The sequence below is a fragment of the Mustela erminea genome, chromosome 11, assembly GCF_009829155.1.
Source record: "Mustela erminea isolate mMusErm1 chromosome 11, mMusErm1.Pri, whole genome shotgun sequence".
Classification (NCBI taxonomy): domain Eukaryota; kingdom Metazoa; phylum Chordata; class Mammalia; order Carnivora; family Mustelidae; genus Mustela; species Mustela erminea.
In genome coordinates this window covers 5,307,788-5,322,052 of record NC_045624.1, presented here as the reverse complement: position 1 = coordinate 5,322,052, position 14,265 = coordinate 5,307,788, and the positions used below count along the sequence as shown (strand labels likewise).

General features: G+C 54.0%; 1 protein-coding gene across 8 annotated transcripts in view; it reads right to left on the bottom strand.

Annotated features, from left to right (window-relative positions):
* PRKAG2 (protein kinase AMP-activated non-catalytic subunit gamma 2) overlaps positions 1-14,265 on the bottom strand; it is a 242,260-nt gene that overhangs the window by 28,365 nt on the left and 199,630 nt on the right. For 5 of the 8 annotated variants that reach the window (XM_032305085.1, XM_032305088.1, XM_032305089.1 and 2 more), the window contains one exon: positions 9,491-9,597. In XM_032305085.1, the coding sequence (XP_032160976.1) occupies positions 9,491-9,597 (107 nt within the window). The remainder of the gene's footprint in view (positions 1-9,490; positions 9,598-14,265) is intronic. The other 3 variants (XM_032305086.1, XM_032305093.1, XM_032305092.1) reach the window with 1 other exon arrangement.

The window sequence follows — 14,265 nt, the reverse complement described above, 5'->3', positions numbered from 1 at the left end:
GAGACCCAGCCCCGGAGATGAGGAGCAGACGGCGGGGTCCCAGGGCCCTGTGCCGAGTGGCCCCCCCACGGCTTCCGGTCTGGCCGCACCTCCCTGGCTCTACAACTCGGCTTTCTCCACGCCACATGTATGGAGTTGAGCAACTGCAAACTCTACTTGGAAAATTCCTCCCAATGACAGAAGACGCAGGGTGTTCCCAGTGACCAATGAACAGGACAAAAGGACGGCAGGCCCAATCTGGTAGCGATCTGCAGGAAAAAACTCTCGGGGGTCTTGCTTACCTCTAAAAACTTTTCAACTGATACGCGATTTGCTCAAAGTGTTTATCAGTTTTAAAATGTACTTTTTTTTTTTTTTTTAAAGATTTTATTTATTTGGCACACAGAGGTCACAAGTAGGCAGAGAGGCAGGTGGGGGAAGCAGGCTCCCCGCTGAGCAGAGAGCCCGATGCGGGGCTCGATCCCAGGACCCTGAGATCATGAAGGCAGAGGCTTAACCCACTGAGCCATCCAGGCGCCTCTAAAATGTACCTTTTAATAGGATTTTCAAACAACTGAATGTGATAATTAGATAAGGAAAGATGAAAAATAAACTTTAAATATAGAAATGATTTTTTTAAAACAGTAAGCCCTAAGAGATTCTGCCGTCTCTGGGCAAGTGGAACATCTATGCTCCAAACAACGGAAATGTGTTTCCTTGGCCGCTTCACTGTTCTCCATACAGTTTCACTCCGATTTTCGGTAATTAAGCTGATTGTGGGGCTTTTAAAATCAACACTGATGAACAGCTAAAGCTCTGGAAAACTATCTAATTTGGTTTCTTACTGTTTACCTCAGAGCTTGCCCGGTGGCTTAAACACCCCGGAGGCCTCTCTCTCGTGTCCGCTGGCTCTCCCGGAGCTGCGCGAGGAGGGGGCCGGCCTCATGGGCGAGGGAGCCCACACCTCCTGGCTCCAGCCCAGCGGACACTGAACTGGTCTGCGCTTTTTTTTTTTTTTTTTGGCACTTCTATGCCCCAAAGTTCCTTCTACCTCAAGCGCACCTACCTTCAACTCTACCTATGACAACCTGGTTGGCCTTTACCTTCTAACTCCACAACCTAAGCCACCCCATCAGTCCCGTCAAGGTCGGCACTCCTTCCCTCCTCCCACTGTGCCTCATCCAGCCCCTTTCGGGTACTTCTGCAGTCTCCCTGTGTCTCCTTAGGCTTAAAAATGGCAGAGCAAACACACTTCCAACACGTTTTCCTCCTGAACAGCTCTCTCGAAACTTCAGGGAATAGAAGCTGGAAATGGGATGAACCAGGAGGTTTGCGGGGCAGAAGCAGGTGGAGGAAGGTTAATGAGTGACAGAGCCTTGCTGGGGAGGGGCAGGGTGCGGAGAGAAGCAGACCAACCTCTCCCTGCACACGGAAGACCCAAGACTGGAGGCCCTGGCGGGGGTGGGGACGGGGCCAGAGGGGAACAGGAAGCCTGGTGTAGATCGGGGAATGGCCATAGCCACCCGCCACGCCACTACCACCATCACCACCGAGGATCATTTTCTGGAGAACCGGCCCTGCAAATATGACGCACGGATATGAGCACTGGGAGCTGCCGGTGAAACCGACCAGTGACGCTGGGCAAGAACCGTCCCCCCCACCCATGCATGTCCCTGCTGCCCGCCCTTCGGTCCCAACAGGCAGCCTAGACTCACAGCCGCTTGCAGTGGAGCGCAAAGCCACAGACGCTCCCATTGTGGGCCCGTCTTCCCCAGAGGGAAATGGAATCAAAACTTCCCAGGGGCAGAATCAAAGGCAGAGAGAGAAAGAGGCAGGACAAGAATATTAAAGGATGAGTTCAGGGAGCCAAGACCTGCAAACTGAAGTCTCAGAGGGAAAAACGGTAGGAAGAAAATCACCGAAGACAAGCGCTCCAGGTTCCGGGGGCGCACCGTGGGCCAGAACGAGGAACACAAAGACCATAAGGAGGCCCGCTGGTCTGGAATTCTGGAGCTCCAGAGAGAAAGGGGAAATCCCAATACTTTTAGAGGCGAAAACTCATATAAAGAGGACACAACCCATTTCTCTTTAATACTTGCATCCAAAAGCAGTGGAAGGACGCTTTCAAATTTCTAAATAAAGATGATTTTCATTATGGAATGCTATACCCAGCAGTCTATACGGTGAGTCTGAAAGATAAACAAATACTTAATATTTCACATGATGAGCTCCGTGCATCTGTCCGTGGGAAGTGCTGGGGTTAAGTGTGACCCCGCAGCATTTGTCTGTGGGAGCCCTCACTCCCAGGACTGACGGTATCAGGAGGTAGGGCCTTTCGGAAGGGAGTTTAGATGAGGTCACGCGGGTGGGGACCCCACGATGGGCTTAGTGGCAGGGCTCTGCCCTGTGAGGATGGGGAGAAGGCAGCAGTCTGCCAGCCGGAAGGGAGCCCTCCTGGGGAACTTCACTGACCACCGTCTCCATCGCGGACTTACAGCCTCCCCAGCTGCGAGCGGTCGGGCCCTGCTGCCGGAGCCCCCGGCTGCGCTGGTGTGTGACCGCAGCCCAAGTGGGCTACGACAGTAGCTACGGAAGAATGTGCTCCACCCTGCGAAAGGAAATAGACCAAAGAAGCAGAAAGCATGTGTTCAAAAGTCAGGTGTTGCAATGAAGGAGGAAGATGAGGATGAGGTGTTTCCCGGCCTCGGGAGGCAGGGGTGAGCAGGACGGGGAGTGACAGCCGGAGCAGGAAGACCCAGGACCCAGAGGGAGTGGCTGCAGGGGGAGCTGAAGACACGTCCGACAGGTCTGATCACACAGAAAATCCCATCAAGAAGTCAGAAGGTGTGGAAAGGCGTAGATGGTCCAAATAAGGGGAGCGCTCGCAAGTGCGGAATCACACTGAACGGTAGGAGGAAGGACACGGGAGCGTGATTAGTCTCCGCTGGGCTCCACGGACTGAATGAAACGGACGCAGTCCAAACAATGACATCTCGCCAGGAAGGAATTCACCGCCCCTCCAGACCTGGCGACGCTGGGAAGATGAGGGCAGGGAGGAGGCCACACAAGGGGCAGGACCCCCCATCCACCCGGCCTGGAGGTAAAACACGTCTCAAGTCAGGGAAGTGATGTAATGTGGCTGTCCAGTCTAGACTGCGTTCGCTGAACTGGTTGCTTCTGGGCAGCATGACAAGGATGTGACAACAGGGACAGAGGCCGCTGTGTTTGACTGTAAGCGTTTCCTACAGCTTGATGTGTAGAACTGCTCCTATCTCCTTCTTTGAAAACCCACACACGAGTCCCCAGTGTGCTCCTGTGGGGGTCAGCCCGCGCCCTCCCCAGTTAGCGCAGGCGTGTGGAGGGCAGGGCCACGGCGTCTTCATCGCCACACTCTTCACATAGTGCTCGGCCCCCAGTTTTGTTCTTTTCTGGAACGCTCATATGCTGTCCTATCCTCGTTCTGCATACCGTCTGCTTACTCACTGGTCCCGAAAACAGGTTAGCTTGTTAAGGAATCTTTCTGTATCTTATTCTTGGCTATCTCCGGTTTCAAGTCCTCTGTGAAGTCGATGATGCCATCAAGTCAGTACTACTGAAGTCACCGTCCCAGATACTGATGAGCTGAGGGTACAAGAATCCTGTTTCTTAGCTTGGGTTCCCCAGCAGGCAGAGCCTGGCCTGCACATCCTTTACTGGGAACGTGACCCGAGGAGCAGGTGTGCAGGACGGGCGTGAAACGGGCTAGCGGATGAGCCCGTGTGCCGATGGGCGGCTGACATGGCCACAAGCACAGGCAGACGGACTCAGTCTTGCTGGCATCTTCTGGGGACTGTCACTCTGAGGGTGGAAGGTGGAGGCGTCCCCCGCCTGGTGTCCGTCCCCCACTGGTAAGGAGACTGGGGGTATGCTGGCGGGCCTGGGCTGAGGTGCCACCCCATGGTACCTGTGTGACTAGAGAGGTGGCCGGAGTCACAGGTGACGTAAGTGGATTTTAAAAGGATGCAGTGGACACGGTGCTCTGCGCTGAGATGTCACCAAAGTCCTTCTGAGGCCCAGACCGAGCCATGAACTCGTTCACCGAGCAGACGGCTCGCACTCCCGCGCCGGCTCCGTCAGCTGTCTAGCTGAAACTGAGACATGCCTGTCCTGTTTTACCTCAGCTGCGGAACTATCCAGAAAGGAAATCGGGCTCGACTTCTGTGACTTTTTTTTGTCAATTCATGGTAGGTTCCCAGAAATGACCTCTTTGATTCTCACTAACCATTCATTCCCACATCTTACCTGGGACGGACGCCACATTCCACACCCACAGGATTTTTTTTTCTTTTTTGAATCTGTTTTCTTTTATCTCTAGCCTGGGCCCCAGAACGCTTTTCACAGTTCCCGTGATATCACCAGCAGCTTGGCGATCTGCTTTCCAAGGCCCTTTATTACACTGGAATGTGATTCATCTGGGTCAGAAAGCAAACCGGCTCAGTGGCGCCCTCCCAGAATCTCTACACCCCGCTCAGGCTTCAGTTTCCTCTACTCGCCATCTGCTGTACTTTTTCCACTTCCACTTCCACCATTTTCCTTGATAGGGAGGAAGTACAAGAAAAGTTGAGGCGTTTTATTTTTTCTTTATTTTTCTTTCTTTGCACCTGCAGCATGGGTCCCTCTCCTTGCTGTTGCTTTTATTTATTTTTACTTACTTTTCTGAGGGTGGGGGGAGGGGCACAGGGAAGGGACAGAGAGAATCTTAGCAGGCTAAACGCGCAGAGCCCGACGCAGGGCTCGATCTCACGGCCAGAATGGAAATCAAAGGTCGGTCACTTAACCCATGGAGCCACCCAGGCACACCGCCCCCCTTGCTTTTAAAATAAGCAAGCCTTGCACCCTCTCCACTTGTGGACCTCAATTCGAGTCCCAACTTACGCCCACCCTGGGCGGCCCCCCCTGCTCATGCCCCCCCCCCCCAGCTTGCTTTAATGCTGTGCTCTTATTTTCTGCGTCTTCTAAGAACTCGGGCTCACCACACGGCCACTTACTCGGCTGCTGCCCATTTTCCTTCCATTTGCTCTCACATTTTATTAATAGTTACACTGACTGAAATAGCTGAGCGGCAAAATACAGTAGTGACGGGTCATAACGGAAGAGCACACATGTGTTCACACGTCTGTGCTGACACGAAGGAACACACAGCGGGAGCGAAGGGACCGCGTCCCTGCAGAGGCGCCCCCCAGCCCCCCCGAGCGAGCGTGCTCTTGGGCCGGGCCACAGCCCCGCACACATCATGTGTCCAGTGACTTCGAGGACAACAGCACAGACGTGGAGAAACCTGAAGACGACCACGGCCACCAGGTGACCCGTGTTACGGTGCACAGAGCTGAGTCTTGCTAAGTGTGCGCACCCTTGGTGGGACAGGATGAAAGGGCACCCCATTTGTGGCCTCCCTTCTAAAACCCAGAATCCCAGTCTGAGCGTGAGAAAAACAGCAGGCAAATCCCAACAGCAGGGTCTCCTGCAGAACACCTGCCCAGTGCTCCCTAGAGCCGGTAAGGCCACAGGAGCAAGGGAACCCCGAAACACCGCCACAGCCCAGAGGAGCCCAAGGAGACGCGCTGACCCGATGTCATGGGAGAGCCCAGGGGGATCCTCGGACAGGAAAATGACATCAGGTAAATCTGAACGAACTTGGGCTTTAGGGGACAATCATGGATCAGTACTGGTTTGTGAACTGTGACAAGCGTCTGCCACCCTGATGGGAGATGGCAGGCATGAGGGAACCGTGGCTGGGGTACCCGGGAAGTCCAGACACACTTCACAGCTTTTCTACAAATCTAAAACTACTCTCGAATAAACATTCTACTAGAAATTTTAACTGTTGCTAGAGTATTGCTAAAAAGTCATATTGCCGTTGTGAGGGAATTCTTGATGCTCGCCCCGCACCTCAATCTTGGGAAGTTTTATTTATTTCTGAGCCTCTCATCAGTCCTGGGGTGTCACCATTTAGAATCTGAGAGCACCAAATCCTATCTTTCTGTGAACGACCAGGCTTCTCTGGAAGAGCTGGGACACGTCCTCCTTCTCCCCTGGGCCATGTAAGAAGCTGTTGTCTCTCAGCTCCGGAGCAGAACGGTCTGGCCTGTGACTGTCTCTGGACCAGCCGTGGATTACCGTCAACTCGATCGCATGGTGACTAATTGTGGTGATTCTTCCTGACGTGGCATCCTGGGGGACCTGCCACGGCTACCCGGACGCATACTTTCTCGCCACAGCATCCCAGGAGGACCCCCAGCGGCAGTCTGCTTGGACCTGGCACAGGCCCCCCCACGTGCCTGGAGGCTATGCTGCCCACCGGCCCTCTGCCTTCAAGCATCTGCAGAGATGTGCATCCTTTCGTAGTCTGCGTCCACTGTCCACTGCGCCGAGGACATGGTGCTGAGTGGACCAACGGGCAAGAAAAGCAACACTCCAGACGATGCTTCCGTGGGCTGTAAGGAAATCAGAGGGTGAGTTCCCCGGGTGAGGGGACACTGGGGCACTCGCAGCCCCTGCAAGGGACATTCAGGTTGTTGCTCCGCACATATCTGCCGGGCACACATCGCAGGGAGAGGTCTTTTGGAATCAACAGGCACCAAGAAGCGGCTACGTTGACACATTCACTGAGTGGCCCATAAATGCTGTTCTCAGGGTGACCAGAGCAAGGGAAGGCCTGGTAACCAGTCGAGGCTCCTCGTCCACACGAGGGATCTGTACGAAGCCCCATCAGACGCCAGCAGGAGACCCCGAGGGCACGTGTTCGGGGCTGAGAAGAGCAGCAGGAAACCACGCCTTCTTCTGTGGACAGTTCCCGTCCCTCTGAGAAGCAACTCCCGGCTTGTTCCCGGGCCTGGGACAGACGGAACGACGGACCGTGAGTGGCTGTGCAGCCGTGCGTCCTGCACCCCCACGGAGAACGGGCTCCTCTGACCGTCGAGCAGCAGGGTTAGCGGCGGTCGGCAAGTGGCGGCGGCGTGTCAGGGACGGAGCTGCCTCCTCTTGCTCATTCCTCGACCACGGGCTGGGGGGGGCGCCCCACGGACCGCTGCCGTCGAGGGAAAACCTGGCTGGCCTTACAGACCGGCCGGCCCCAGGTGGTGGCACAGCTGCGCCCCTCCTGCTCCACGTGGAGCGGCCCCAGGACCCCACGTGGGCAGCGCCGCCCATGGGCAGGACCACAGGCAGTGTGTCTGGCTTCCACACCGTCGGGATGAGACGGATGCTGGTCCGCAGCGAATTCCAGTGTGAAGCAGGCATTTTGCTGAACCCGACCACGGAGAGCCGAGCTGGCCTCTCAGAGCCAGAAGCTGGAGGCTGAACGGGTCTGAAACTCTTCTTTTCCCTCGTCTGGGGGAGCCGTTCACCCCACTCTTCTCGCGTCTGTGCTCGTCAACCAGGTCTGGGCGCATCTAGGACTTAGGGCTCCGGCGCTCTGTGCCCTCACAGTAACGTGCTCATGTACTTGTCTTCTTCTGCGACTTTTGCTTTTTTACTTAAAAACCTATTCTTGACAAACACTTCTTCTGTTCCTCTTCATGGCGACATGGTATTATTCCGGGAGATGCTACACCAGGATTTACTGAACCAGTCTCTCTGGATGTGTGGGCTGCTTCTGGTCGCCTGCCATCCCTTTGTGGTGTTCTCTACGCTTTCTCTGCCCTCGAGATGTAGCAACGGCTACTACTGCAGCCTGCGTCTAGAAAATACTCTACTCACACCTTTCGAACGCATGTTTAACTCTGCTCTACCCACGACACGCCCCCGCCCCCTATTTCCCTGGTGACAAGGTTTGGCTCCTTCCATGCCGAGAGCCTCCCAGGAACCGTGACCACCAGGCGGGGAGGCGCACACAGCTTATTAACTCGGGAAGTGACATTACTGGATCGGAGACCTCTGACCACCCACAAAAACAGCGCATTTCTCATGTATCACCCACTTGAGCTAAATTTTAAATTCGGAAGAAAGTCAATTCCAGGGCAAAAAAAAGCTGAGTAGGAGTAAAAGAAGACGCAGGTCTTACTAGCCGTCTCCGACTTTTCCGTTGGTGGGAAACCTGCGATCAGGAGAACAAGTAACAAGCCTTTTGGGGAAGGGAACAAAGGTGCAGTGGGCTGTTCAGGTAGTTCTGTACTTTGGGAAGTGAGATTTTCTAGCTCTTTTGCTATTGAAATCTAGGGTTACGGTTGTAAAGACTGGCTTTCCCGAAGTTACTGTCGGTCACATTCCCCACAGAGCAGTCTACTGGATGTTTTCCTATCCTCGTGGTGTCAAAGAATCAGACTCTTAGGGGTTTAGAAGAAACCTGGAAGCTTACCTGGCCTGACGTGAGTTTAGCTAAGTCACAGGGTATAAGGTCAATTTACAAAAATCAGTCGTATTTCTGTACGATGACCAAAAAAAGTTGGCCAATGAAATGAAACCAGAACAAAGCTGTTTCCCCATCCTGAGCGTCCCGTGTGGCCTGCACGAGATACAGGCAACATGGCCCTGAGAGCCCAGGTGTCCTCTGCAGAGCCCCAGGGGCAAGCTGCTGGGGGGACCACAGACCAGGCTGGGGCGGGGAAGGGGACAGGCCCCAGAGGGAGGGGCAGAGCTGGCCGAGTGTTGGTACCTCTCTCCCAGGACAGGCCTGGACGAAGGGGGAGGCTAGGGTGAGCTCACAGAGGTACCCCGACCTGCCACGCTCCTCTGAGGGGCCAGCTGAGGCCACCCTGGCAGGGCTCCGGCCTCTCTGGGTCGCCCCCCAGTCCTGCAGGGGGTCCCTTGGGAGCACACCTTAATAAAGCACCGACGGCCCATGACTCCTGGCTCAGTGGCTGCTCTGGGAGCACAACTGAGGCTCCTGCTTCGTGATGACTCACGCACAGCTACGGACACTAGACACCTGCACATGTGTGTATACTTACTACGCTGGGTGGAACCTGGTTTTTGTAGTGAATACATCGTTTAGGACTTTCCATATAGGACTGTACATCATGGGGGCATAAAATTAGCTGCAATAAGCACATTTTTCATACTAAAATGATAAGGTTCAATTTCTTCCACTAAAAGAGATCAACAAAGTTCCTTCTCAAGAGCTCATCTATCTCAGTAATTTTTTCTTTTTAACCAGTACTATTTCAAATTAATTTATTACATATTCTACTAAATAAATAAGAGAAAAATATCAGGATACCCTGGGGGAGGTGGTGTGGGTTCACGGTTAATGACTCAGGCTCTGACACATAGGACAGACCCTCTGTGGATTAAGTTACTAAATTCTTCAATCTGCGGACTGAACTTTGTGACTTAAGCTCCCTGACTCTAGAACCAGTTTCCTCGTCTGGAGAAAGCGGGCGGTGACAGATGTTCCTTCCACGGCTGCCACGGGGATGGAGAACACACAGAAGCTCAGCGACACCTGGCGCATCCGCTCGTTTGTGGGACATAAACTCCCCTAAGAAGAGTCAGGTGACAGCGTGACAGCAGTCTGTGAAAACTGCACACTTACTTGTAACGTAGTATCAAAGACCACAAGCTTTGAACTGGTGGGAACGATGTCGTAACACTTGTGTGACCTCATGAAGCGCGTGTAAACACCACTTTCTGAGTCTTCTGCTAAAAGGAAAGAAAAAAGGCAAATATCAGAAACAACGAAGGACCTGCTATCAGCTGGTGAGCACGTATGAAAACCCATGGCCGACAGTCTTATGGACACGGTGACAGGCTTTCCCCGTAAGAGCAAGAAGGCACTGTGTTCGCGCATGTGGACCCCATCCACCACCGAGCCGGAGATCCTCGCCCGGAGAGCACGGCAAGGTGAGGAACAAAGATTCTCTCAAAACAGACTGGAAAGAAGGAAGCAGAACTTTTTCTATTGGCAGACATAGATGATTTTTTACATAGAAGATACCAAAGAATCGACAAAAAGCTCCCAGATGTGAGAAGAATTGAGTTGAGCAAGGTCACAGAATGCAGCATTACTAAAAACAAAGAAACACATAACTTACAAAGAAACGCTTCATCTACCCGAAATGTGAAATGAAAATATGAATCTACTCAAGGAGATAAAGCACCCAAAATGGTAAGTCTGTGAACAAATGCACAGATTCTTTAAATCTCTGTAACAGTAGCGGACAGTTGGCAACAGGATGGCGAGGACTCGTGGGGGTCCAGCATCGTCACGAGCCCCTGTGCAGCCCATCCTGCAGAAACCTGGGTTTCCTCTTCATCATGCCGCCTCCCCCACCCTCCCCGGTTTCCCGCGAGGCCCGCAGAGTTGACCACAAGTCTCTCTTGACTCCGTCCACTTCTCCCCACCTCCATGGCCACTGGGCTGGGTCACTTCCTAACTGGTCTTTCTGCGTTCACCCCGTTCTCACCAGCTGTCCACACTGCATCCAGAATGGTTTTGCAGATGCAAATGAGATCATGTCACTCCCCTGCTGAGAACACTTCAATGGCTTTTGAAAAAGACAGAATCCCTGGTGCTGCCTATGAGACGGTGTGGCCTGCCTTGTGGGCCACCGGCCCATGCCCTGGTGTGCCTCCAGCTACCATGTTTGCTCTTAGTCCCTCCTAAACGCTAAGCTCCCTTCCTCCACAGGGCCTTCAACTACGGTCTCCTCCGTCTTCAACGTTTCGTCCGGCTCTTCTTGGCTCCGTTAAATCCTCCCGCACCCTACTGTAGCTCAAGGACAGGACTGAGAAGTTGTGGAACCAGAACTTAAGCCTGGATGCCTCTTGATTCCAAAGGTGCATTCACAGCTGGACGCTGGCCCACCGCCCCTGCCTGCAGCAGCCCGACTCCTGGCCGGTCGTCACGGTTGTGCGCCAAGTGTACTACCTGCGAGGGGCTTCCTCGCAACCACTCAGCTCACACCGATCTGCAGTTTCAGAAGACAGAGATTACCTGGGAAATACCTGGGAAGACAAAGATCACTTTACTGTATTTAGTAACTACTTTACTGTATTTAGTAAGTGTTGAAAAGCGTGACACTAGCAAGTCCCTGAGGCGTAGAAGAGGCGCGTGACCCCTCGTGTGTCCTACAGTAAACACTCCGCACGTGCTGCCGGGTTTGCCAGTTTCACGACAAACTACGCGGCCGCTGCTGAGCCTCTATCTCTGAGCCCGGCTGCTTTCCCAGGTGCCAGAATTCATCATCCCACCGTTCCGGTCACCGCCCCCCCACCCCGCCCCGGCCAGTTCCCCGCTCAGTCATCTCCCCGCCTGCTCGTGGAAGAGTCAGGACGTCTCGGTCCAGCATCCACGAACCTCGTTTCTCTACCTCCTATTCCCACGTCGAGGCAAACAGCCATCTGCGAAGTTTCCTACTGCACTGAATCTCACTTTCTTGTATTTGCTCATTCTGCTTTAACGTAAACACCCTTCTCTAGGCTTTCTTGTCCAATTTCAACACAACCCCAGAAGTCGTATCATCCACAAAAAAGTGAACATTTCAACGTTCACCATGGGCCAAACATTTTTGTACCGTATCCATTTAAGTTACATAACATTGAGGCGTCTGCCTTAGCTTCTTCACTTTACGTAGGAGCCAACGGAGGTGAGGAGAAGCTGGGGAGCTGGCCTAAAGTCGGGCGCTCAGGGAGGAACCAAAGCGGGATGCAGATCTACGTCCAGGACCCCCACACTTCCCAAGAGCTCTGCAGCTTCGATGACACAAGCACACACGTCGGAGGGAGGCTGCAGAGTGCTGCGCTGCGTCACACGCTGTCCCTGGTGTGGAGACATGAAGGGAAGCACAACAGGCAGTGTCTGCCCTCCAAGCCCACGGGCTGGTGGAGAATGAGGGCACCCGGATGGACGCCACGTGGCAGGAGAAGCCCTGGACCAGGAGAGAGGACTCGGGCAGACAACCCGTCCCGGGTCAGGAAGGCAAGGAAGTCCAATGACCTCCTGAAGACGTGCGGACCTCGACCTGAACTTGTCGTCGGCGGTCCCCAGGTCCCACACAGTGGTCCGTGCGGCTCTCACTCTTCTCCTTCTGGGCCGATCACTCCTCTGAGTGGCGAGGACTTTGCTCACCCACACTCCACTGATGAACTCAGTTAATGACTACTTGTTGCCGACGGTCTCTGTGTGGGTTCTAGCAAAGCTGGTCAGTTTGGATTTGCATGACCTTCTTGCAGGATCTCAGTCCTGGGGTGATGTGTTTTGGGAGGGAGATGACAAGGTCAGAGGCCATCACAGCCCACCTAGCAAGGTCACCTGCCGTCCCCATGACTCAGCACCTGGCCTGCGCGCTCACGTTGTCTCCGTCAGGTTTCTGCGCTGGCTACTCTCCTTCTGCGGCCTCTGCGAGACGGTCACACCACGTGTGGCCCGTACGGAGAGGTCAGGAGTCAGGCTCCACACCGGGCGCAGCGCTCCGCCGCACATTATTTGGAATTCTTCTGTACAGAATTGTCTGGCTGTCTGTATTAGATGGATTTATAATACTCATTTCATACTTTGGGTCAAGAAGGGAGAATGGGTCAGGAAGCACCTGGGGCAACCACGCTCCGAGTTGGGACAGGCTTCTGCCCTGCTCTGGCTTCCTGCAGGTCCCCCCGGGACTTCCCTGCTGGACACACGGCCTCCACGTCGGCCAGGAGTCTGTGGAGAGCTGGGCTCTCTGGGATCCACCCTGTGAGGGTCGCCTCAGTCGGCGAAGGCGCTGCGAGGGGTGCTCCCTTGCTCGTCCGCGCATCCCAGCCCCCACGATGGGGGGACACATGCTTCGTCCGTCACGTGTCTGACATTATCAGCTGGTGCTTATTACAGTTCCCAAACCAGAAAAAGAGTGACGATCAAACTGTTAACAGAAGTCCATGCGTTACTCAGAATTCCTCAGTTCTGATTCCTCCAGGATAGCATGTGACATTCAGCCATGGCTCCTTAGGCTGCTGTTGGCTGAGGCAGTTTCCAGAACCTTCCTCATTCTGATGGTCTTGAGGAATCCCAGGAGGCGCTGGGCAGGGAGCCCCTAGGCTGGAAGTCTGACCTCCTCACAGTTAGTATGGGTTTGGAGGAGGACCTATGACATTTTTAAAAAAATGTACGAAGCCCGACCAAAGAAAGCAAGATGTTAGATACGTAAAACAAATCATATCAAATTTCCTTTGGTCTGGAATAAAGATAGAGGTTATTACTGTTGTAACAAAATCATATTGAGAACAAACGTATTAGTATTTTAACTTAGGGAAATAAGGTGAGCTATTAAAAATGTCACGGCTTCACTACATTGAGTGTAAACTTTCTGATTATACGTGGCACCATCTGTCTTATTTTCACTACGATCAAGTCTCAAATTACAACTGAAGAAAGAAATGTGATGAAATGGAAAGGAGGAGTTAAACTAAAAAGAAAAAACGAACAAACCCAAAAAACCCCAACCATTCAACACCACCGGGTTGTTTGGGATGCATCATTAAGATTCCTGAGAACACAAGAAGTTCCACCCCCCCGCTTCAAGGGTAACTGGGGTTAAGATATTATTGGGGTTGTGTTCTTGCTCCTGTTGTGTGTCACTGGCCAGAAGCAGGATCACGGAGCATTACATGGGCACTGGCATCCCTGGGTAGGAGAGGGACCCGCTGGGGGTGATCTGAAAACCCACCGGCCCTCCAGCCACACGCTACCCCACCGCGGACGAGGCGGCCGCTACCGAGAGCTACTGGGGAGCAGAGTGTATGTCGGGGTGTTGAGTTTCTGAAGGTTGACGGGACGATCTGAGAATGCAGCGTCGCAGTTTAAGTGCCACAGTCGTGCGGGTCGGGCAGAACGGCGTGGAAGCAGGCATCCCCTCGGAGCAGACCTGACGGCGCCCCCTCCACGCCCCCAGCCCTCGCTAGGGCACCAGGCACCGCACATCCATCAGCCGAACTTTCCTGCCACCTCACCCCCCACCCTCCCGGCCTCCTCTCCTGCCCCCCCCCCCGCGCCCCCCCCCCCCATCGTCCACTCTCCAGCCCCATTGATCCGACCTTTTCAAAGGCTTTTTTGAAGTCTGGGAAGTTCAACTTGGGGAACGTGCTCGCTGGGTTTCTGCCTCGGCTCCGCTCACGCTGATCTCTCTCCTGAGAACGCACCCCCCCGCCCCCGACGGCCTCCCGAAATCCTGCCGCCTTCCCCGGAAGCCCAGCTGGGACATCAGGACGAGACTGTATTTGGAACAAAGGTCTTTGCAGATGTAACGACAGGAAGGACCCTGAGGTGAGATGAGCCTGGATTAGGCTGGGCCCTAGATCCAGAGACCACGGAGCTCATCACACCGAGACGCCGAG